The 26,069-nt window shown below is 44.2% G+C and overlaps 1 protein-coding gene across 3 annotated transcripts in view; it reads left to right on the top strand.

Moving 5' to 3' along the window:
• Positions 1-26,069, top strand: part of dop1b (DOP1 leucine zipper like protein B) — a 47,757-nt gene that overhangs the window by 7,208 nt on the left and 14,480 nt on the right. For all 3 annotated transcript variants that reach the window (XM_080753424.1, XM_080753423.1, XM_080753422.1), the window contains 19 exons: positions 371-541; positions 1,127-1,316; positions 2,289-2,387; positions 2,573-2,702; positions 4,566-4,675; positions 5,012-5,123; positions 8,012-8,132; positions 9,174-9,293; positions 10,321-10,429; positions 11,009-11,242; positions 12,012-12,328; positions 14,653-14,912; positions 15,361-15,629; positions 16,538-16,690; positions 18,492-18,592; positions 20,202-20,392; positions 22,440-24,063; positions 24,198-24,297; positions 24,991-25,182. In XM_080753424.1, the coding sequence (XP_080609550.1) occupies positions 371-541; positions 1,127-1,316; positions 2,289-2,387; positions 2,573-2,702; positions 4,566-4,675; positions 5,012-5,123; positions 8,012-8,132; positions 9,174-9,293; positions 10,321-10,429; positions 11,009-11,242; positions 12,012-12,328; positions 14,653-14,912; positions 15,361-15,629; positions 16,538-16,690; positions 18,492-18,592; positions 20,202-20,392; positions 22,440-24,063; positions 24,198-24,297; positions 24,991-25,182 (4,603 nt within the window). The remainder of the gene's footprint in view (positions 1-370; positions 542-1,126; positions 1,317-2,288; positions 2,388-2,572; positions 2,703-4,565; positions 4,676-5,011; positions 5,124-8,011; positions 8,133-9,173; positions 9,294-10,320; positions 10,430-11,008; positions 11,243-12,011; positions 12,329-14,652; positions 14,913-15,360; positions 15,630-16,537; positions 16,691-18,491; positions 18,593-20,201; positions 20,393-22,439; positions 24,064-24,197; positions 24,298-24,990; positions 25,183-26,069) is intronic.

The following is a 26,069-nucleotide window of genomic DNA, read 5'->3' as shown; positions in this document are numbered from 1 at the left end:
TTGATAGTGTAAATCTACATCTACAAGCATCTACAAGCTCACAACGTGTCGCGATGCGACGCGTTGTGAGCTTGTAGATCTGCTATTTCCACTACCTTTTGAAAGTGTTTGAAACCATATTAACACTTCTCAACATGGAAACAATTATGAAAAATAATCACGATTATGTCAAATAATCACGATTAGACGATTATGTAGTAATCGTGACAGCCCAATATATGGGTCTGATTCTGTCCATGTTTACACTCTTTAGAGCTACAAGAACACTGAGGATTTATACTGTGTGGTTATTTACGAGTCTGTGCACCAGTGTCTCTGTAGGACTGATGTCACAATATGTTGTTTGTGTACGTTTCATTTCCTTCCTTAGCTCGGGATTGTTCCCATTGTTGGGCCACGCAGCGATGGCTGTGAAGCCTGTGTTATTGACGTTGTACGAGCGCTACTACCTCCCCATTCAGAAGGCCTTGCTGCCCAGCCTCCAGGCGTTCATAACAGGACTACTGCCTGGACTGGAGGAGGGCCTGGAGGTCTATGATAGGTACACTCACTCTCTCTCTCTCTCTCTCTGTGTCTCTATGGGGCCTTTTCTACCGGCAAAGAACCGGTTCTGGTTCTTTCTCCAAGCAAGCCGGTTCGCAAGAACGAACCAAGGTTCCAAGAAAGTTGAACCGGCACTGGTTCTGGAACCGGTTCTTTGCTGGTGGAAAAGGCCCCTATGTGTGTCTGATTTGATGGCAGATTCCAACAGACCGTGCACCCCTGCTTCCCTAGTTAATGGTTCTATAGAATGCTTTTTATAGATGCTAATATATTTTGCCTTATGAAATGCGTTGCGCTCTAAATTATTTTTGTTCTGTTATTCATACAGTAGGTTCATACAGTATATGTTGTTTGTTGTAAGTCGTAACATTTTGTACTGCTGCTATCCCTCATAAAATAGGTCTTGTAATGGGATTCTGTATAAATAAAGGTCAAACAAAATAAACACACTCACGCAATCTTAACTCTTCAGCTGTCATCCAACCAAAGCACCAAAACAGTTGTTAGTCTACCAGACAGGTGGTTTCATTATTCAGATTATATACCTTTATCTCTTACCCTTTTCGTTTTCCTCCCCACTCAGGACGGATGCCTTGCTGCTGAAGCTGTCGGTGCTGATGGGCCAGCAGGTGTTCTATGGCGCCCTGTGGGGCAGCATGCTGGTCAGCCCCCTCGTCCGGCTGCCCGCCACTCACTTCATCGTCAAACACTTTGACCGCATGGCGCCCCCGTACCAGCGGGCACAGATGCTGGGTTACGACCACCAACTGGTGGTGAGTATCTGTCTCTGTATGACTGTGCGTGTGTGTGTTTGTTTGTTTGCCTCTCTGTGTGTGAGCCAGTGTTGTTTTTGACAGCAGATTTTGATTTAGTTTTAATCATAGTCTTTGGAATAAAATGTCATTTAGTTTTAGTCATAATTTAGTCACCTGAAAAGTTTTAGTTTTAGTCTAATTTTAGTCGACTAAATATCATATGATTTTAGGTGACTAAATCTACAGTTCATTTCGTCAACTGAAATGTATTTTGGCGGGCCTTAATGGCATCGTAATGACTGATTTTAAACTTGTTTGAGTGCTGAAATTAGCTGATTGTGAGCTTGTGTTGAGAGCAACCAAACATAAAATGACTCTCTTCTCCACTAGTCCCTCCCTTTTAGTCTTGTAAAATTTTAGTCTAGTTTTTATTTTGTTGACGTAATTGTCAATATATTTAGTCTTAGTTTCAGTCATCACAGCTTAGTTTTATTTCGTTTTCGTCAGTGAAAAAAACACAGTCGACAAACATTTTTCGTCATAGTTTTAGTCGACGAAATCAACACTGGTGTGAGCTCCAAAACGCGCAGGAGTAAACTTTTTTAAAGAGATGGTGCCATAGTTTTTACTTTTTCTGTTTTGTATGTGTCTATGAAGTTAACATTACTCTAATAGACCATGGGGTGGGGTTATAATGTGCAAATGTGCCTTCCCTGTGTATTGTTGGTTACTTCCTGAAAGCTGAAAGTCAAAAGGCCCAACTGAAAAACACAGTAAATTACATCATATAATCAACCCCTCCCCTTTTACCATACACCCAACACTGTGGGCGTGGCTAACTTCACCTGGGTCACCACCCACCTGCAAACCAGGCATACTTAATGAACCGGTGGGTGTGGTCACATAAAAACATAATTTTAACACTTTCTGTACACTTTTTTGGAAAAAATCTTCCTCCTAGTATCTCAGTTTGTCTCCGTCTGTCCCCAGGTGAAATCGGTCTGCCTGTGTCTACAGGACACTAATGTCCTGGTCCAAAGGAACACATTGGAGATCCTCCTGTACTTTTTCCCCTTTGCTACTTGTCAGGTGAGCACACACACACACACACACACACACACACACACACACACACACACACACACACACACACACACACACACACACACACACACACACACACACACACACGCGATCCAATCGTTTTCAGTTTCTTACTCTACCCTCTGTGTCTTTGTAACTCACTCTCTGCAATTCTGGAATCCTGTTGTCAGTCCCAGAACCCAAAGGAGACCTGCATATCGATGAGTGGCGAGGACATGGTCACCGTGGTCTCTGCCGCTTCCCTCACGCTGCTTCGCAGAGACATGTCCCTCAACAGACGGCTCTACGCCTGGCTCCTAGGTAGAGCTCATTCCCATACACCAGGGATACTCAAATAGCTGAACCTGTGGGCCACATTACGAAAATGACAAGGGGCCAGTTGATAAAACATTAACCCATTTAGAACGGGTACACATTGTTGTGTATTATTATTTTATGCTTTAACTATTGAAAAATAGCAGATCTACAAGCTAGTGCCGCGCTGCGAGCTTGTAGATCTGCTATTTTTGAAAAATCTTGAAAATTAGAATTTTGACCCGATTCTATAAGTGTCTTTTGAATCCTTCTAAGACTTAAAAAAAAAAAAAAAAACTATGTCAGCAATCTGGCTAGCCATCATCGTCAAAGAAAAGGTCCTTCACTTAAATGGAGCTCAGTTAGTCTGTTCTTGCGAGACTACTATGTCAGTGGTGCTCAAACCCTTTCATGTGAAGGACCAACAAAAACTGATATTTATTTGGCCCAACGGACCCACATCTCAAAATATTTAGTTCCAGGGACCACCCAGAAGCAAAATTTGAGTTACAAACGTTCGCATTGAAAATACATTATATTCAATGATTTGCACACATTTTCAAGACTTTTTTAAAAATAGCAGATCTACAAGCTCGCAGCGTGGCACTCGGTGCCACGAGCTTGTATGTCTGCTATTTTTCACTGGTTAAAGCATTCTGGGTTAATGAAACTTAAAAACTTTTGTCTGTCATTGGAGCCTTATATTGTCGATCTTAACAACCGACACTGTTTTCTGTCAAAAAAAAAATTAAAAATGGTATTGAATTAGCATGAGTTAAAATAAAGGTTCTCTGCATCAACTCTTTCGGTGCTTGCTGAGGCTCACCTTTGCTGCTCTTTCCCCTTCCTGGATGATTATTCATGTGATAGTAATGCAATTAGGATAAAGTAAAGATAATAACTTCATTCTGTCTAAGAAAAAAAAATACGTTTTAGATTTTTCTTTAATCAAAGGACAACTTTCGTTTTTTACAACAAGGGTTCATATTTTAGATTGTAATTAAAGAATATAAAAGATGAGTGTTAAAAAAAAAAAATGCTATTGTTTTAGAGATTCTTATTTCAGTGGTTGGGGGCATGCGTACAAGTGGCTAAATATGTCATTTTACACAGAAATAGCCCATTCCCAAGATACAATGCAACCTTTCATGGTTGGATGTGACTTATGGGGGCTAGAAGTGTTACTGTAAATAGCAATAAAGAAACTGCTGGCTTATTGTGTCTAAAAAGACATATTTAGCCACTTGTACGCATGCCCCCATGCGTACGCATGCCCCACATTTTAGCACGGTAAATGCGATAAAACAATAGAACGAAGCAAATTAAAACATTTTAACACTCACTTTTTCTTTTCTCTAATTACAATCTAAAATATGAACTCTTGTTGTAAAAAAACAAAGTTGTCCTTTAATTGATTGGTGGGCCAGTAAAAATTGTGCCATGGAATTGCGCCGGAACTGGCCCGCGGGCCTGAGTTTGAGTATCACTGCCATACACGATGTGGTGGTATGTTCTGAAGTTGGCAACACAAGTGGTAAAACGCGCCAAACACTAGATTGAGCACAGAACTGGTGCAGAGCCAACACATTGTGAGGAGGTCTGGATACGTCATCAATGCGACCTTGTTAATTGCTGTGTTGTATAACGGATATCTAAGTAAAGAAGCCCTTTATTATGGAGTGCAATTATTATTTTATTTTGACCTATTCTGATCTACAAGCTCAGTGCAATGTGTTGTGAACCTATAGAACGGTCATTTTCGCTACTTTTGAGCAACACTGTAACATGACCATTTATAAAATAGGGAATTTAATGAAAAAACACAAAAGAACATGAAAAGTGTCTGACTGTTTTCTTTTTTGCGTTTAGGCACAGATATAAAGGGGGACATGGTGTCTCCACACCCGAGTTTCTCCAACACCATAGAGGAACATGTGACCTTCTATTTCAACACCTACTCCAGAGATCTACTGGTGCAGGTAACACACACGCGCACACAGACACACGCACGCACACACACGCACGCACGCACGCACGCACACACGCACTCGCAACACACCTCCCAAATTCTTTGCCGGTAAAAGAATTAAGAAACAATCTTTGAAGCATATTTCAGTTCTTCCCTTATCTCTTTTGTTCTTTATCCAAGTGTGTGTGTGTGTGTGTGTGTGTGTGTGTGTGTGTGTGTGTGTGTGTGTGTGTGTGTGTGTCCTGGACCTGTTTGTCCTGTGTACCCGTGTGGGCGTTCTCTCTCTCTCTCTCTCTCTCTCTCTCTCTCTCTCTCTCTCTCTCTCTCTCTCGCTGTGTGTCCTCAGGCTTTGATCAGCATCTTGAAGATGAAGGATGTGGAGGCAGACCCAGAGAATGTGATCAGTTACCTCAGGCCCTTCCGCATTATTATGAGCCTGCTGGATAAGCCAGAGATAGGTAAAAGCTAAAAGCATATTCAGGTGGGGGGTCAGATGACAGTGAAGTGACATTGAAGTGCCAATTTCCGGATTTTTAAGACCTTTTTTATACCAAAACAAAAAAGAAAGAAATGAAAAAAGACAATAACTGCATCAAAAGTAATCAACAAACGCTAATAACTGGTCAAACTTTGTTCAAATTGTCATTGTCAAATAATATAAGAAAGAGGCAAAGATTGTAAAGAATGTATATTGGCTATTTTCACTATTTAACTGTGGCTACCGAGTCAAACTAAATTGAACGCCTTAACTGCTGCAAGTCCAAGTGCTTGTCAGGGTGGGGGGTCCCCAGTTCAAATATGATTATTTTGGGGGGGTCCCTCACCCCAGTACAAATACGATTATTTTCGGGGGTCACGGCCTGAAAAGGTTGAGAAATAATGCTCTACTACACTGTATCTCATAGGGCTGTCACGATTATGACATTTTATATGACGATTAATTGTCACGCAAATAATTGCGATTAACGATTTAATTGTGTTTTTGTCGTTGACAATTACATTTCTGTTTGGCTTTTAGGCTTTGAAGTTGCACATGGCAGATATGACACATAACCTAAATATACAAAGAAATTACAGACATATTTGACAACTTTATTCTTAAAAATCACACCCGTGTGAACTGAGCGGTGGTTTACCCACCTCATAGATCATGTGTACCGATTTTTGTGACATTTGAAGAAAATATGTAGGAAAAGGAGCAAAAAGTGTGTTTTGGAGAAAATTCAAGATGGCGGAAAATCTATCCTGGCGCAAATGGGCGTGGCCTATATGGGGAGATGCGTCTTGACCCAAGGAATCCAGGGAAAAAAAATTCACTCGGCCACCATGAGGCCGAGTGATGTAATTATTTTTGGATTCATTCTTAAAATCATTATGAATCTCCTCTCCGAGGTTTGAAACTGTAGCTCCTATGGTTTACGAGAGAAAAATACTTGAAAGTGATTTCTTGCATTGTCCCATTATAAGTCAATGGGGACAATTAAGCGTCGTTTTTTGCCGATTACGTCTGCATGGTAAGGCGAATCGGAACGAAAGGTAATAGCACACCATTCCCGGCCGAGCCACACATTTTGATGTATATATTGCGCGAGTGGCGTAAATGGTGCGGCACTAGTTACGCGCCGAAGTTTAGGCTACATACAGACAGACACGGACGGACGGACGGACGGAGACCCACACACACGGCCACGTATAGGAGCGTTGTGACCACCGCTCAAAAAAGAACATTGATAGTGGAAATAGCCGATCTACAAGCTCACAACGCGTCGCGATGCGACGCGTTGTGAGCTTGTAGATCAACATTCAACATTCACGATTATGACAAAATATTTGCGATTATCTATACTATAATTTAGCGAATGTCTGTCTGTCTGTCTCAGCGTTTCTCCTCGGTGGCTGGAGCAATTGATCTGAAATCGCATCACCATCAGCATATGAATACACCTGACATAACTGTGAAGCCCGTTTGTCACTTTCACAAATCGTATGCCGTATAATAGCATTTTTATGGTCTATCTATATCTTTTAAGCCTACAGTACCTTTTGTGACCACACATGTTAAGGGAGGGGCGCTGTTGTTCAGGCCATGCACAATCACACACAAAGGGGGAGTGTGTGTGTGTGCAGGCGGGCAGGCGGGCGGGAGGGGGGGGGGGGGGGGGGATAGTATCTCTGGAGCCATTAAAAGAAACGGGTTTCTTACATTGATGCTCCTACATCATGCAAGCACCAGTTAAAGTTACTTTCCATCCCTCATATACTGTGTGCACAGTGCACATCCCATAACCCACACACTGCACATCATTTGGGAGCTCATATCTTTGAACGGGTAAGGGCTAGTGTCAAATAATTACGATTAGACGATTATGTAATAATTGTGACAGCCCTAGTATCTCATTCAGTTTCCTTTATATTGTACTTATGTAGTGTGGCGTATTGTGTGCAGTGTCACACACCAAAAATAACAGATCTACAAGCTCATGTGTTGCAGCGTGGCTATTTTTGTTGCCCAAATCTGTCTTTATGATCATAACATCTCGACCCCAACGTGGGGGGTGCGAGATCAATGCAAGAAAATGCATAAAATAATACAAAAGAATAACCTTCAAAAGAAGGGACTCCACACTTCAACTCAAATGCAGGATGACTTGCTTTATTGCACAATGCATTTTTGAAAGCTGTTTTGCAATAAAGCAAGTCATCCTGCATTTAGTTGCAAAGGTTGAGAACCACTGCTCTTCTTCATAATTCAAGGCTCAGCCCTTGTTGTTTATTGTCTATTACTCTTTCTTAACAGTATGTTTGTTTTCTGGATGTATTTGTCAGGGGCGTCACAAGGGGTAGGAAAGTGGGACTGAGTTACTGGGGCCCAAGGTGGAGGGGCCCTAATAACTTTATCTATTGAAAAATAGCAGATATACAAGCTCACAGCGTGGCACCGAGTGCCGCGCTGCGAGCTTGTAGATCTGCTATTTTTGAAAAGTTGTGAAAATAATCTTTGAATATATCTATTTTTTTAAGTGAACATTTCTAACTCAAATTTTGCTTCTGGGGGTCCCTGGAACTAAATATTTTAAGATCAGGGTCCGTGGCCAAATACGTATCATCTTGGGGGTCCTTGACATAGGTTTCTTGCACACATTTTCACGATTTTTCAAAAATAGCAGATATACAAGCTCGCAGCGCGGCACTCTGTGCCGCGCTGTGAGCTTGTATATCTGCTATTTTTCAATAGTTAACATTCATGGGGGGCCCGCAGTGAATCCTTGTACCCAGGGCCCAGAATTTGGTGGTATTTGTTCACAGCCATGTTGGTAACGACGGTGGCTGTGATGTTCCTCCTTAGGTCCCGTGGTCCTGGGCAGTGTGCTGCTGGAAGTGGTCCGAGCGTTCTACAGCTACTGCCGAGAGATGCTGGGAGAGGAAACCATCAGTAGTACTGGGCTCACCGGAAACCATCTGGCTAGGTGGGTGTGGGGATTGGTCACGCTTGAAGGACCATACTGCCATTAACACATGCCATAGTCTATTCATAGCTTTGGCCATATATTGTACTCAAACTTGGACCCATTAACACATCGGGTGCCCACGTGGTGTCTACAAGTAAATTTCTTTGATGTCGCTGGAGGCCCACGACGCGTTTGACGCGTTGTACAGTAAACTATACTGTACTGTAGCTACTGCACTTGGCTACCGCGGTGATGAAACAAACTCCATTTCCCAACATGCAGCGCGCAATTACGTCACCCGGACGTGCTGTGTGTCTCGTTGACTTCCTGTCTAGCGGCTGCACAAAAACGCTGTTTTCTCCTAATCTAGCTTTTAAATCACTTTCATTTCAAAACGGCAGCCTCTTCTACCTGCCGTAACACAAACACTGTGGCTTAGAAATGATAAAAAACGGTCCTGACTGAAAGAAAAGATTTTCGCGAAATAAACAGGACATACTCGGATTACATTTACTCGGATTACTTTTCTCGCCAGTACTCTCGCCGGTAGGTAAAATGACGCGTTTGCCGCGTTGCCATGGGCACCAGCAAATTAGACGTCAGAGATCACGTGGGCATCCAATGTGTTAATGGCTTTATTTTTAGACTTTACTTCAATGTTGGCTGAACATAATTAATTTGAGTGGTTAAAAATTCATGGATGTTTGAATTTTGTTCATAAATCTTTTCTCCAGGGACTATTTTTGTCTGAGTTTTCAAATGAATCTGCACATTAAAATGCAGCAAAAATGCAGCAACTAATACAAACTGGTATTTAGTGTGTTGTTGAGGTACAGTCAAACACACCATGCAAAATTATTGTCTGTGAATAATAATCAGTTGGCTAAATATGCCAGACCTCCGGTATCTGATTGTACTTCTGAAAATTAATTTAAATGTATTTTATTTTTGTTTTTGAGGTTTGTTGAAAGAATACTTTGCATAATTTCTTTTGTGAATACTTTTACATCGCACATAGAGAGAATGCCCCCAGTAAAAGTCTTGTGTTGTCTTGAGCAGTAAGATAAAGGAGAATAAGAATGCGTCGGAGATCATAAAGACGGTGAATATGCTGGTGAGCTCCATGAACAGTGAGTACCTGTGGGACTACGTGACCCGACGCTACTGCACCTCTCTCAGGTGAGACACAGTTACCGGAACTCATTTTGTTACAAAACCATTGCATGTCAACTATGACATTACCTTTGCTGTAGTGTTAATTCTGTCGACTAAAACTATGAAAGATGTACGTCGTCTACCTTTTTTCACTGACGAAAACTAAATAAAAACTAGGCTATGACTAATACTAAGACTAAATATATTGACAATGTCGTCAACAAATAAAAACGATATCAAACTCTTACGGAGATACTAGTGGAGAGAGATCCAGTAGAACTAAAAGACAAGTCATTGTATGTTTGGTTGCGCTCGGCTGTTGCACTCTGAAAATAGCAGATCTACAGGCTCTGCGGCGCGTTGTGAGCTTGTAGATCGACTATTTTCAGCATGCAACCCAAGTGTAAAATCGGTCATTATGACGCCATCAAGGCCCATCAAAATACATTTTTGTTGACAAAACCAACTGTAGTTTTAGTCCACTCAAATCTTATGATATTTACGACTAAAACTAGACTAGAAAAAAAAAAATCTTTCAGATGCCTAAAATATGACTAAAATGGAAAGACTATTACTAAACTAAATCTAAATTTGCTGTCAAAATGAACACTGCTTTGCTCCTGTTTGTTTTCTCGTGGCCTCGCTCCACAGTAGGGCTGTCACGATATGACATTTTACATGACGATTAATTGACACTCAAATAATTGGCGATTAACGATTTAATTGTGTTTTTGTCATTGACAATTCCATTTCTGTTTGGCTTTTAGGCTTTGAAGTTGCACATGGTAGATATGACACAAAACCTAAATACACAAAGAACCTAATGACATATTTGACAACTTACTACTTAAAAAATAACATTGATAGTGGAAATAGCCGATCTACAAGCTCACAACGCGTCGCGATGCGACGCGTTGTGAGCTTGTAGATCTGCTATTTCCACTATTTCTGACATTTTTCAACATTCACGATTATGACAAAATAATTGAGATAATGTCAAATAATCACGATTAGACGATTATGTACTAATTGTGACAGCCCTACTCCACAGTGGCTCCAGTGATCCACCCACGCCTCCCCACCAGGACCGCTGCCACGCCGCTCCCTCCGTCACCGAGATCTCCACGCTCATCATGTTCCTGTTGGACATCATACCTCTGGTATGCAAAACACGCAACGTCCAGTGCACCATTATGTAAACGCAGTGATGGAAGAAGTACTCAAATGTTAAGTACTCGTTACGCAGAAGGTCCCATTTCACACGTTTTAAAATGTATAAAGATCCTTTGAAAAAAGCAGATCTGCAACCCCCCCCCCCCCCCCCCCCCCTTGAAAATTGGAAATAATCCAGTAAAAGTAAAAATACGTTGTACAGGTTAGTACAACTACAAACTATTTCTGATTAATAAATAAATAATACATGTATTAGCACTTTTTAAAAACAGACGTTTAATTGCTGAAAAATGCAATCCAGTAGAACAGTGCATAAAATACAACATAAGATGCAATTAACAAACGTAATAATACAATAAACAATTACAATGAAACATATGTAAAACAATCCAAAGGCATTACAATACAGTTATGCTTTTAACCTTTTCAAAACATCCACGCGATTGAGCCATCCCGATGTCACGGGGTGTATTTATTCACCCATATTTCTGGTTCTCGTCCACATTTCTGCTTGTGTGTACAGTAACAGCACGTACAGTAACAGATCTGTGTGTCTCCATCGCCAGGAGCTCCATGCTGACATCCAGTCCCAGTACCTCCCTGAGATGCTGGGATGCATGCTGCGGGCCCTGTGCACCCACATGGACACTCTGGACCTGGCTGAGCTCACACAGGGACTGCGAGCGTGCTTCAAAGTGCTGAGCAAGATTCAGATGCCCGTGGCTTACATGGACGTGGAGACAGGATCGCACGGCAAAGACATAGAAGCCCAGCCTCAAGAGGAGACAGACTTAGAGCAGGTTAGAGCAGTGACTCTCAAACATGTTTTATGGCATGTATTAACCCTAACTCTAATATACCAATTTCTCCATAATGTCATTGTTTTCATGAAAGAAAGAAACAAGGTGGGAGCAAGGAGAACAACAGAACATTTTAAAGATACATAATAATACTGACCGGTTAAGTGGCCTATACAAACAGCTTGGTAACAGCTGTAAGCAGGAGACCAGCAACTAAATTCATTTTGGTCCCTTATTTTTTATTATTTATCAAAGGCCTTCAAAAGAAAAATGTTTGGATCAGTGACATTTAATCCCTCTATTAACACATTTGAGGGTCAAGTCATCTTGTGTTCACTGCTGGCCAAACGTCTAATTTTGCAACAATGGAAATCAGTATATAGCCCTCTGTTTCAGCAGCGGCTTAGAGACTTGGGCAATGTGTCAAATATGGAGATAATTCGGTAGGCCTATGCAATCAACAAGAAAGATCACATCTTTCTGAAAATCTGGCAGCCTCCGTTGGATGGTTGCGACGCCTGTGGGGTGGTATCTCAAGTGCTTGAGAACAGTTTGGGTTTATTCTGGGTTTTTCCATAAACTTTCATTTGGATTAACAATAAGCGTATGCTGTCATCTAATGATTTCCAATCAGATACTCTTTTGGCTGATGTTTTGTTTGTTTGTTTATCACGGTCCATCTTTCCTGTAAGCTGTGACGATCCTTCAATAAAAAATTATGTTAAAACAAAATAAACAAACAGCTTGGTTTTTCTGTCTGTCTGTCCAGGCTGAGGAGGTGAAGGAGGGAGAGAGAGACGGCGCTGACGTCGGCCAGGTCAACGGCGGATATGAAAACGGAGAGCTGAACGGCGACGGGAGGCAAGAGGCGGAGCCTGTGGACGGCGAGTTCCCACCCCTCCGATCGGAAGACAGCGGCTTGGGCGTCAGCGCCTCGCCGTCCGCGCAGCACCTCCCCCTGGGGGCGGGGCCGGGGCCCGAGGGAATGGGGACCACCAGGGAGGGCGAGGACATGTGGAGGAAGGGAGGCAGCGTGGACACCATGACCCAGTGTCTGCAGGACATCCTGGCCTTCATCACTACCAGGTAGCTATTCCACAATATCTTTACGTTACATTTCTTAATTAGCATTTCTGCGAATTATATATTCTTAGATCAGGGGTCTTCAACGTTTTCAGGCCAAGGACCCCTTGATCGAGAGCGAGATGAAGCAGGGACCCCCACAACCCTTTCATAGATTCCATGTAGTTTCATTGTTTGACAGCACAATCATCAGTGTATTTTGGATTCATGTCAATTTGTGTTTTCAGATATTTAACCACTTGAACCGTCAATACTTAATAAAGTTGACCTTTCACTATGTACTTAGTCTGCTCTTTTTCCCCTCTACACCAAACCTCTTTGCCAAAAATAGCCGATCTATCTAGCAACTCTGAGGACCCCCTAGGGGACCCCCTGTTGAAGACCCTTGTCTTAGATGATTTGATTTATATTTATATTAAGATTCATTTGCGCGACCGTAAAGTCTAAACGGAAGTGGGGAGGTGGCTTCACATCCGCTTTATATTTTACTCATGATCAGAGCTTCTGTGTCCCAGACTGTATGGCCGGAAGCATTTGAAAATTGTGGGAGGCAACAGTCTGGCCACGCGAGACTACCACGAGGCGAACCATTCAGGCACCGACAAATAAAACAACTTCAAGTTACCAGTAAGACTCCCTAATCGGGAGATTTGGGAGTCTTACTGATTAGGTCACATGTATACACACCGCGTGATTTTAGGCAAAATCTGTAGGAGCAGTGTCCAAAAATCTGCCTGATGGTGGCGTTAAATGGGACAGATCCATGTTGATGACAGGACTCTAGACATACTGTGTGCCGCTTTGTGTGATTTTAGGGCGAAATCTGTAGGAGCAGTGTCCAAAAATGTGTTTTGCAAGAATCGGCCTCATGGTGGCGCTAGAAGAGGGCCATATGAGAAATGAGGGGTTTGGCATGGATAGGGGCAACGGTGGCGGAGATATGAGTAGGGGAAAAGTGTGACATGTGATGTGACTGACAGAGAGACTGACAGCCGGTGGAGGTTTTGATGGTAACTGCGATCTGACGGTTGCAATTACAGCTATAGTCTAACATTTATGTATACATAGACCAATTAAATGTTTTGTTGCAAGTAGGCTACTGTTGATAATAAATGGAATGAAATACAAAGAAAAATAAATCAACACCAATAACTTGAAATTAGATGGGCTGTTTAGTTAAAAAATTACTTATTTTCGGTCATCAAACTATGAGCTCAGGAATGCGACAAAAACAAGAAAATCTCCATGAATTCAAGCCTTCACATTGATAGAAAATAAGTCATTTATTTGGGTGAACTACTCCTTAACACATCGGGTGCCTAGGATTAAAGATTGAATCGGCAGTTGCCATGGAAACCCGCCATTTTACCTCTTTCTGCAGTTCTGTGGAAAAAGTAATCAGAGTAAATGTAATCCGAGTATGTCCAGGATTTTTTCACGATAGTATTTTCTTTCACTCAGGACAGAAAAATTACAATCGCAGGCATCAATGCTTTTGTAACGGCCGGTAGAGAAGGCCGCGTTTTAAACATGAACGTGATTAAAAAATTAGATTAGAAGATAAATGCACTTTGTGGACTCGTGACTTCCCAGTCACGTGATGCCCCGTTGCATTTCGGGAAATGGAGTGTTTTCTTCACCGCGGTTGGCTTGTACAGTAGCTACAGATTAAAATAGTTCACTGTACAACGTGTCGAACGCGTCGTGGGCACACAGCGACATCAAAGAGTTCAACGCGTTGGCACATCGTGGGCATCAAATGAGTTAAAGGGATATTTCACTTTAAAAAAAACCTTTGGTAATTGTATCGTCTAATCAGGCTTTTATGAACACCCTGAACAGTTTTTAATTTGCTTGATTCAATATTTAGATATTTGATGTAAATGTCCAGGCCCAGGGCCTCTCCCCACACACACCCATTGTAACTTCAAACTTCATTTTAACCATGATAGATTCATTAAAATCACCCATTATATTTTCTGGTGACTCATACTACCCTCCTAATATGTGAGCAGGCCGTGTTTTTTCGATAACGTTTTTCATTTATTTTTAATAATTATTTTTTTGTATTTCATTTTTTCCATTTTCCCAAATAATTATTAAAAATACATGAAAGAAGTTATGGATAAAACACGGTTTGCTCACGTATTAGGAGGGTAGTATGAGTCACCAGAAAAAAATAATGGGTGTTTTTAATGAATCTATCATGGTTAACATGGAGTTTGAAGTTACAATGGGTGTGTATGTAAAGAGAGGCCCTTCCACTGTTTCCCTGTTGAAAGTGGAATATCCCTTTAAGTTTTCTCATTTTCTTCCCTGCATCTCAGATACCTGCTGGTTCAGGTGGAGGACACCACCAGGGCTCCCGAGGAGGAGCCGCGGGCCGAGAAGAAGAAGGAGCGTTGTCGTACGACGGTGCTGGACTGGGGGGCAGGCTACATGCCCCGGGGCAGGGCGGAGATCTCGGAGGCCTGTCGACAGGCCTTCACCGCTACCCTCCACCTGCTGCTGGAGTGCACCACCTTCCCGGTGTACCTGAGCGAAGACGAGAGCTTGGCTCTCTACACAGACATGTTCGGTAACACAGGTCAGTGCACAAGCTCACGTTACCTATTGTGCACATTCCTAAACCAGTGGTTCTCAACCTGTGAGTGATGACTTAATTTGCAACGTTGTTTTCTCACTCAACACAGTAAACAAACCAACAAAGTTTAAGTGTATAGAGGGTATATGCACATTTCTAAAGTGACAATTTAAGGACTTTTTAATACCTCTAAAATGACAAATTAAACATTGGCCAAATTGTCAAATATTAGAGGCAGACATTATGAGAATAGCCGACCTACATGCTCACAACGCCTCGCAACGCGAGGCGTTGTGAGCATGTAGGTCTGCTATTTTCACAATCTAACTGTGTAATACAAAATGTAATGCCTCAACTCTCTCTCGCGGGCTGAAAAGGTTGAGAACCACTGTCCTAAATGACACATGAACATCATCTACATTCCTTTCTGTTTTGTTTTATTTCCTTACAGGCAGTGACGTGGGCCTGCCAGTGTGGCTGAGGTCCTTGATGACTCTGTGCTGCCTGTCCCGGGACTACTTCATCCAGCACACGGCGGTGGCCTCCCTCTTGGAACTCATCAACCACTCCCAGTCCCTGGCCCTGGTCATCGAGGACAAGCACCGGCGCTACCAGCTGTCTGACTCCAATCCCCTGAGCGGCAGACTGCAGATGGTCACCGTGCCACCCATCTACCCCGCGATGCTCAGCGCCATAGAGGAGGGCACGGACTTCTACCAGGTCAGAATGCTGCTGCTGCTGCCTCACTGGTCCCACTGGTTAGAGACATTATGTGGGAAAAAAATCACACCCGTGTGAACTGAGCGGTGGTCGTGGGGGGGGGGAGGTGGGGGGGGGGGTGCCTGTGTGTGTGGGGTGGGTGTGTGTGTGTGTGTGTGTATTGCAGTTGATGCTCAGGGCAGGCTAGACTCAACAGCACCTCTCTGGTCACCCAGGGTACTCAGGCTACACCAGAGGCTACATACAGACACACATACATACACGGATACACGGCCACGCTATGGAGACGGTGTGACCACCGCTCAAAAAGGAGTAGGATATGCAAGTCCCCACAGTTTCTTTAAACTCGATGAAGGCCTGCATGGGCAAAACGTTGTTGTTTGGTTAAATTAACTAGTCCTATTGAGTCTCAGAAGTAATGTCGGAGAAGCCAGACCGGTGCCCGTCCAGTTGTGCTATACCCGTTGTATCCACATGTCTGTCTGGCTGGCACTCTATTATGCCCATATATGGTGTGCCGTGGCCAGGCCAGTCTGTGATGTCATCTCCAAATTTGGGCACTGTAGTGATGTCAGTCAGTGATGTCAGTTGGGCATTGTTACCATGGTGGCGACACTGTTTAGTATCAGTGATGTCAGCATGCAGACAGACGGTCAGACAGCGGACAGACATTCGGTAAATTAATAGTTAGATAAAGAGAGCAACCTATCGTGTGCGGACATTTCATTTGGACATTTGGTTCAGACCAAAGATTTTGCAACAAGACTGAACCATTTTTATTCCTTTGTGTGTGTGTGTGTGTGTGTGTGTGTGTGTGTGTGTGTGTGTGTGTGTGTGTGTGTGTGTGTGTGTGTGTGTGTGTGTGTGTGTGTGTGTGTGTGTGTGTGTGTGTGTGCACCATGATCCAGCGGATGTCCCAGGTGCTGTGGAGCCAGTTGGACACAGAGAGGAGGGAACAGCACATCTCCTGTGTGGAGCTCTTCTACAGACTTCACTGTTTGGCTCCCTCAGCGAGCATCTGTGAAGACATCATCTGTCAGGCCTTAATGCGCAGAGACAAGGTGAACACACACACGCACACACACACTAGGGCATTCACGAATAGTGATTTTTAGTATTCGAATTATTCGGCCTCTAAGTATTCGAATAGTCGAATATTCTACAGGACCTGCCAAACTGTCAAATATTAAGTAAGCAAGAGGCGAACATTGTGAAAATAGCCGATCTACATGCTCACAACGCCGTTGTGAGCATGTAGATCTGCTATTTTCACAATATTTATCTGCGGAACCGAGTCACATTATCTATCTACACTACACTATCTAGCCAAGCTTTATAAACTATATATTTTTTAAAGAGAAAACAATAAAATAAAATAAAATAAGCGAATATTCGACTTCGGTGAACAACATCGAATAGTGACTTTGATATTCGAATATTCGGTGAATGCCCTAACACACACACACACACACACACACACACACACACACACACACACACACACACACACACACACACACACACACACACAGAGGCCCCTCTTTCTCCTTTGGGTATCTGTTCTTGTTGAGCCTAATTTTTGCTTTGGTGAAAAGTGAAAATGTGTTGTGTGACATACTCATACATAAATGAGGCTTTAAGCCACAATGCAGGTTGTGTGTTTGCCCTCATTGCGGTGCAATATAATGTAATATAAAGTTGATATCAACCCCTAGGCTGGAGAGAGGGAGGGCCATTTGCATAAGGTGGGAAAGTTCTATGATCACTCGTGTTCAAACTGGATACCGGAGTACCCTGGACTGGAGACCAGAGTACATTACACACAGAGCACACTCTGTACAGCCACAGCCACAGGCTCTCAAAAGGCAGAAAACATAACAATTGATATCCACACACACACACACACACACACACACACACACACACACACACACACACACACACACACACACACACACACACACACACACACACACACACACACACAACCTAACAGAGAATGGTTTCCACCTGCTTTTGAATATTTCGATATGTTTGCAGTGTTTAACAAGCAAACAAGGAAATCGTCATCTTCTTAAAATAATGGCTTTAGTAAAACATTTTAGGAAAATGCTATTTTTGCCTAAATCAGCTCTTCATGACACTGGACACCTCTGGTAAAATCGAACATATAACTCATGTTTTACGCCAATCAGACACATTGAAAAACCTGTGTTGGTCCCCAGCATGGCAGGTGTAGGACCCCATTGAATATCCTAATTGAAAAGGATTTTAGTATAATGGCCTATCCCAAGAGTGACAACATGTGACTTGGGCCAAGTCTGGAGTAAGTCATGTTACTCCACAAATAATTTGGCCTGAAGCTGGTTGCACACTGCTGGGTTTTTTTCGTTGCGAAATGGGTTATTCATGACAAGGAGAAAGAAAGGGATAGAGAGAGCAAGGGACCCAGTGGTCCGAAAATAAATACCAACTGGGCAAACTCAGTGTGCAAACGTGACTGACATAACGTGAGGTCGATTTCTTTATTTAAGTGCTCCGAAATGCGCTCCTATATTCGGCCGAAAAAAAGGTGTGCAACGACCTTAAGTCAGGTTTATGATTGCCTGAGTCAAAATAGAAATTGCCAAGTAATTTGATCCTCTTATGTTACATAACTGACAGATGGTGTTATTTTTATGTCAATAGTGATATATTGTTATAAACCTTTTGGGTGAAATGATTGAAGAAAAATGTATGCCATTATTTTAAGAAGGTGACAAAATGCAACTACAGCACCTTGTGATGCGCTGAGCAAACAAGCCTGGTCCCCCCGGGCTGGACGGGTGACGTTCTGTTTAATGCTTTGTTTGTCTGCTCCAGGCTATGAGGTTAGAGGCTCTCCACCGCTTCTCCATTCTGTGGCATCTGACTCGGGAGATTCAGATCAACAGGACCATGTCCCATAACCGCTCCTTTGACCGGTTAGTAGTTCTGCACAGCGGTTGAAATATGAGAGGGAAGCATGTTTCATTTCCTCTAGCTACGCAGTAAAAGCCAGTAAAAAAAACTCTGAAAGTGTATAAATGTGTGCACAGTATTAAACACGCAAATGTATCCAAAGGCGTCCATTTGGAGACATTTGTACACTTGGTTACAAATTGGTTACAAATGGATGGAACACTGAGGATTTTTCTGTGTATGTTTTGAGTAAGGTTACTCATGTAATGAAATGAAAACAAGGAAAGAAACTAAATGTAACATAATCAAATGTTCTCTATCAATAAGAGGTTTCTTGAAGATTGTTGTGAAATAAATAAACCTAGAGCTGCCATTCAAATCACATTTCACTAAACAGTGTGTTAGAAGTCTACCCGGAAGTCTACCTGGATTTTCAAGAGCTTTACCGGTATTTGGTATCTCAATCTGTGTTTTTTTTTTTAACTAGGGCTGTCACGATATGACATTTTACATGACGATTAATTGTCACTCAAATAATTGGCGATTAACGATTTAATTGTGTTTTTGTCGTTGACAATTACATTTCTGTTTGGCTTTTAGGCTTTGAAGTTGTACATGGTAGATATGACACATAACCTAAATATACAAAGAAATTACTGACATATTTGACAACTTACTACTTAAAAAATAACTTTGATAGTGGAAATAGCCGATCTACAAGCTCACAACGCGTCGCGATGCGACGCGTTGTGAGCTTGTAGATCTGCTATTTCCACTATTTCTGAAATTTTTCAACATTCACGATTATGACAAAATAATTGCGATAATGTCAAATAATCACGATTAGACGATTATGTAAGCAATTTACCCCGAGTGAGAGGACATTATGCTCTCATAATGTCCGCAGTGAGGGTGTTATCGGACGAGGCGCAGCCGAGTCCGATAACACCCGCACTCAGGACATTATGAGAGCATAATGTCCGACCCCGAGTGGTAAATAGCTTTTCTACCACTTTTTCCCGTATACATGAAAGAAAACACATAGTTGTAACTTGCAAGGATCTTAAGTTACAATCATTATTGCCTATAAAACTTCCGCGAGACAGCAGATAGTTCCACAAACAACATCTTCTACTCACCAACAGATGGCGCCAACTCCATAGTAATCCATGCGTCTAGCTTACAGCTAAGCTAACGTCAGTTAAAAGCACCGTTCCGGCCGTAAATAGAGGCTGTTCGCTTCCAGAAAGGCATAGGTTCAGAGAAAAGGGGCTTTAAAGTTGGCGGATTGCATTGGATCCAAATAAATCGGCGACGATAGTACGCACGTTAGTAAACATAGGACCGCTGCGACCTTCATTTGTTGGTTGGGGGAACTACCTCCTGAAGTCCCCGGATGTACACTGAGGCGCATTGATCTCGGACACACAACTTTGCGGCAGTTGTCCTCTCATAACCTCCGGAATTTAGCCAATCAGAATCCAGTATTTGAACACGTGACTCGAAAAAGTGGTAGAAGTAATAATTGTGACAGCCCTACCCGGAAGTCTACCTGGATTTTCAAGAGCTTACCGGTATTTGGTATCTCAATCTGTGGTCTGTTTTGCCTGTGTGAACGTGGGTCTCTGTCAGGTGCCTTTGCGTGGTGGTGGACAGTCTGAATGGCTCAGACACCTCCATGAGCGCTGCAGCTCAGTGCTGGCTGGTCAGAGCTCTGTCCCTCAATGACGTGGTTCGGATCCTGGAGCCCATCCTGTTACTGCTGCTTCATCCTTCCACCCAGCGCTGCGCAATTCAGAGCATCAAACAGAACCTCACTGCTGGTACGTATGTATGTCAATAAGCATGCATTGACAGGGGCTGAGGTGGTGCAGAGTTTTTATTTTATTTTTTATGTTGAATTTGCTTGAACATATTATTTGGAGAAATAAAAACATTTAAAAACATGCTGAGTCACTATACTGCCACTGAGCAGCTCCATTTTACTGAAACCAAGTTTGAAATTAGAATTGAACACACAGCATAACAATACGAAGCAACTGAATTAAAATGGTAGTGGATGGAGTGTCCCACCGAGTGTGTCCCACCAAGACACAGCAACCAATGGGTGTGAAGAGGGGCGGGACAACGGGCGGGACTTGACAAAGGGTGAATTGGCCCGCGTTTGGAGGAGGGAAGCCGGCGGGGAGGGTGATACTCTGCGGGCTGGGGCGGCACCTGTCAGCGGGGAGTCTTGTGTGGGAGGAGTAGGACGAAGGCCCCACATCCTCCCGGTGGGGGCTCCTCACTGGTAGGAGTCAGTAGGACAATGGTTCTCAACCTGTGGGTCAGGATCCCCAGGGGGGCCCCTAATTTATTTTGGGGGGTCCCCAGATGATTTACCTAATGTGCAACATTGTTTTCTCACTCAACAGTAAACAAACCAACATAGCGTTTAAGTGTATAGAGGGTATATGCACATTTCTAAAGTGACAATTTAACTTCTTCAGTGCCATATTTAAAGTGGGACCTCTTATATTGCCGGTTCGCCAACAAAGGGTTAAAAAAATAGTGTGCACGCTGGTGCACACATTCGTGCACAGATCATGCACTATGCATGTGCATGCTTTTCACTGCTTTCAAACAAAAAAAGAATCCGCTTGGAAATCCGTTCAGGCATTCAGGAGAAGGCAGCCCTTATGTTTTCTTCAAATGTAAACAAACATGGCTGCCATGTTTGAAAGATGGGGTTGGTATGGGGGTTAAACATGCAATTTCGCGATCGCGATCATGGCTAGTACACTGTTGGAGGTCCAAAAATTTTTTTTTTTATTATTTAAAAAAAAAAAGACCTCCAGAAGACGTCTGGCAGGGAGGTCCATAGTTAAAAAGACGTTTTTATTATAGAAAACGTCTTTTTTGGCAGGGTATGAGTTAAGGACCTTTTAACTCATTCTGTGCCAGATGCCAAAATGGCTCCAAGGTAGCTGTGCCGAGATTTTGTATGTTTTTCTTTACTATGCAATGAAAAAAAATGATTTTTTTTTTATAATTTTTTTCCCCACAGAAACAGACACAGTTGTTGTGATTCAGTGGCAAAAAGAATGTTGTCAATCGGACAAATGGTTCCAGAGATAGAGCTGTTTGAATGAAAAAAAGTGTCCATCCACTAGAATGGACACACATGAACACACATTTTCTCAATCAGCTAAACGAGGGAGCGAACACACAAACAGAGAAAAGCATCTCTCTGATCTCAGGTCATTTTGACATCTTTAAAAAAAAGAAAAAAAAAAGGGTTTTTTTTTTTTTTTTTTTTTTCTATGTAAAAAACACAAAAACCGTCATAAGCCGTCATTGGCACACATGGCTATTGGAAAAAAAAACGTCATAAGCCGTCATTGGCACAGAATGAGTTAATACCTCTAAAATGACAAATTAAACATTGTCCAAATTGTCAAATATTAGAGACAGAAATTGTGAAAATAGCCGATCTACATGCTCACAACGCCTCGCAACGCGATGCGTTGCATGCATGTAGATCTGCTATTTTCACAATAGTACTATGTAAATGCAAAATGTAATGCCTCAACTCTTAGTGCTCGTCAGGGTGGGGGGGTCCCCAATTCAAGTATGATTATTTTGGGGGTCGTGACCTGAAAAGGTTGAGAACCCCTGCAGTAGGATACAACAGTAGTGACAACACAGAAATGTGTGTGGGGAGGAATTAATTGGCATAACGACTAAATTGGGGAAAAAATGGTGTTCAAAATGTATTGGCTTCTCTAAATTAAAAAAAGAAATAATACAAAAATGAAAAGAATAAGCATTTATTGTCTTATCTCTTCGCCTATAAGTCTTGTTGTACGTTACTTTTCTTCTCCACTACAGGTAATCTGAAGATTCTGAGTAGCAGAAGTCGAAGCGCCACTAAAGGTGCTGGGGGGGCGTCTGTGGATGCCATGGCAACAGAGGACCACACCGCCACTTACATGAGCCTGGTGGACCGGGAGTCCCTGTGGACACAGTTAGAGAGCAGCCCGGAGGTCCCCCGAGCACCGGACACCGCAGCGGCGTCCAGGAGCGAGAGCGAAGACACGGAAGAGGAGGACGCGGTGGAAGAGGAAGAAAGGGAGGAGGAGGAGGAGGAGGAGGAGGAGGAGGAGAGCGAACACACAGAGTCGGCCGACACCAGCGGTGCCCAGGCGTCCACGGAGAACTCCAGCTCGGGTTCCGTCCCTTACCACGGCAGCACCGAGGAAGGAGGTGTGGCCAACGGCCTGCAGAGGGTGGAGTCCGAGCACACGCAGGCGTCCGATTCGCTGACGAGCGAGGACGAGGAGGACCTGGAGCTCGAGACCATGGCCAAGTCTCGCCTGTTGAAACAGGAGCGGGAGAAGAGGGAGGCCATCGACTCTCTGTTCCGCCACATGCTGCTGTACCCCGCAGCCGGCGGCTGGCGCCATCTGCTGCAAGGCCTGCGCCTGCTCGACAGTCTGCTGAAGAGCAGCGCCCAGCGCCATCTGGTGGACGCCCTGTCCTTCACCTCTCTGGACACCAGCTCTGCCGCCCACCTCAACCTGGTCTCCAACCTCTTGCAGCGCCACCAGCAGGCCCAGGACGGCATGGGCTTCTACGGCCCCCTGCTCTCCCCCGCCTCCACCCCCTCCGTGGCCCCGTCCCTGCTCATTGACTTGCTGGTGTGCCTGTGCCTGCGGATGCTGCGGTCGCACTACCCTTCCTACCTGAGCCTGGGTCCACAGGACCTGCAGGGGAACAGGGACGTGCAGGTGAAGAGCGTGGAGGTGCTGACCCGGCTCGTGGAGCAGCTGGGCTGCGTGGCGAGGGCGCAGGACGGCGACGGCCCCGGTCTGGAGCCCATCCGAAAGCTTCTCTCCGGCTGCAAAGTGCAGCAGTTCGCGCTGCTGACCCTCTCGGCGTCCATGTACGTCAGCCAGCGGGGGGTAGACAAGGGGGGCCCAAGGGGCGCGGAGCTTCTGGAGGACCAGGGCGGGCTGTCGGAGGAGAGCCTGGTGAACCTGGGTTCCGGAGGCGGACAGGATCAGTACCCCTTACAGATAGAGCTGCTCAAACTCCTCCGGGCCCTCATAGTGCTGGAGTACCACGTGTGGCCCGGCGGGGCCGTCTCCGCCACGGGGGCGGCAGGGTCGCCGGGGCACCAGGAGGAGCTCCGCAAGTCCCCCATTACCAGCACGCCCCTCGCCAGGGAGTGGCAGACGGCCGTTCTCTTCCAGCAGTCCATCAAGGCGGCGCAGTATGTCCAGAGCCATCCCATCACGGCCCAGGGCATGTTCGTGTCCGCGGCCGCCAGAGCGCTCCAGCCGCAGTACGGCTACACCATGCACCCCCACTGGGTGGAGCTGCTGTGCTCCACGCTCCCCTACCTGGGGCGCTCGCTGGGCATCATCGTGGCTCCCCTCATCGCTCAGATCTGTCGGAACCTGGACGAGCAGGTGAAGCTGTATGAGCACGACGGGGGAAAAACCAATCAGAGGTACGCCAACAGCATGCACTCACACCCAACACATCATGCCTTGTTTTTCACTTGTGCTGATCCAGCTGCTTGCTCTCTAGATCACGTTGAAGTTGCTGTGTGTTTAGTATTTCTTGTTTCTGTGTTCTGACCAGTCTGGGTGCCAGGAAAGAAAACATTGCCCCCGATTACCCTCTCACCCTGCTAGAAGGCCTGACTACCATCACACACCACTGTCTACTGGACCATAAGAAGGTGAGGACACGCACGCACACACACACACACACACACACACACACACACACACACACACACACACACACACACACACACACACACACATACACACACACGCACACACAAATGTGTAAATCCTTAGTAATTAACTTCTAATAACGTCTAATTAGTTCTAGCAGAATGAAGACTATGAAATAATTCACATAAACACCTTAATTCAAGTTTAAACAATAAAAGATAATGGAAAGGTGTATTTACATACAGTGCTGTATCATACATGCATGCAACACATTAAGCTGCGCCACACACAAATAATATAGAATATAATAATATAGAAAGACTGGTCTCACAGTGACAAATCAAAAACAGCTCTCCCTAATTTTGGTTCCCAAGCTGTAAAACATGGTAGAGTCCTTCTACCATGTCAGGTGCAGGAAGGCACTGCACGTTGCTTTCTCAGACAACCACTTGCAAAATGTTTCTATGTTGTAAAAACAGGGTGAACTCTGTGCTCTGTCACAGGACAATAGGCTACAAGATCTAAAACAAAATCAGTCATGCAGTCAAAGAAATGTCAGCGTGAGTCGACCGGGTAATCCACCAATCACATCACATCACATACATCACACAATATTAGAAAGAATAGAAAAATATAGATTTAGCTGTGAACTTTAAACGTTTGCTTATGGTTTTCTTCTCTTGCTGTGCCAGTCCCTGGTCACCTGCGATGCTGCAGATGTGCGCAACGCGCGCAACGCTGTGATCGAGGAGCTGCCACACATGCTCAGCAGCATGGCACTGTTATGGGGCGTGATCAGGAAGGAAGACTCTCTGAAGAGGAGCTCTGACTCCACCCAGTACATCAGGCATGCCTCTACCTCTGTCTACTTCAGAAGCACGAAGGTGAGGGAGAGCGTGTGTGTGTGTGTGTGCACGTGCGTATGTGTTTGTTCAGGAGAAAGGAACATAAAAAAAAAACATTGTTGGCCAGTAACTTCTTGGCTCACAACGCGTCGCATCCATGACGCGTTGTGAGCATGTATAGGTCATGTATAGAGCATGTAGGTCTGCTATTTTCTGCAAGCGACACAGTTATACGGTGAAGCATGCATTTTGGCATTAGAACGTAGCCTGTGAGCCAGCCTGTTTCGCTCCGTTCTGCGATCTGTTTAGTCTCTCCGCCTTTCTCTGGAAAGCCTTGTGTCTCCAACGGTCGCAGCAAACCGCGGCTTCTGATTGGCTGTAGTGCGGAGCAACTCTAACCCTACTCTGATTCGTTGGAACAACACCATGTGGCTTCCCATTTCTTGGAACAACACCACGTGGCTTTCCAGCCACCGCTGCTTCCATTGGTCTGTGTTGCGGGGCGGGACAAATACACAAGTCTGTATCGGCTGGCTGATGACGTAGCTACCCTAACCCTACTCTGATTCGTTGGAACACCACCCAATCAGCAACGACCTCGTTACGTCACAACGGACATTCAGAAGTGCGAGTCAACTGAGTCCTTTCCGCGTTATTTGGAATTGCACATGAGTTCTGGGCAAACCCCGCCCATGGAAGCTTTTGATTGGCTGAACTGGCGCTAGGGAGCGCTCCTTTTTGTTCGCTTGGACCGCACGGAGGTGGGATCACTTAAACCTAACCCTAGCTCTAACCCTAACCCTAACCTTAACCTCAGTAAAACTATGCCTAACCCTAACCCTAACTTGATGCGTAGAGACAATACAAAACGTGGAACAGAGCGAACAGGCTGGCTCCAGGCTAATTTGAACGTTGCAGAAGAAAAA

Source organism: Nannobrachium achirus (assembly GCF_963921795.1).
Source record: "Nannobrachium achirus genome assembly, chromosome: 22".
Classification (NCBI taxonomy): domain Eukaryota; kingdom Metazoa; phylum Chordata; class Actinopteri; order Myctophiformes; family Myctophidae; genus Nannobrachium; species Nannobrachium achirus.
This window is presented reverse-complemented; position numbering and strand designations above follow the sequence as displayed.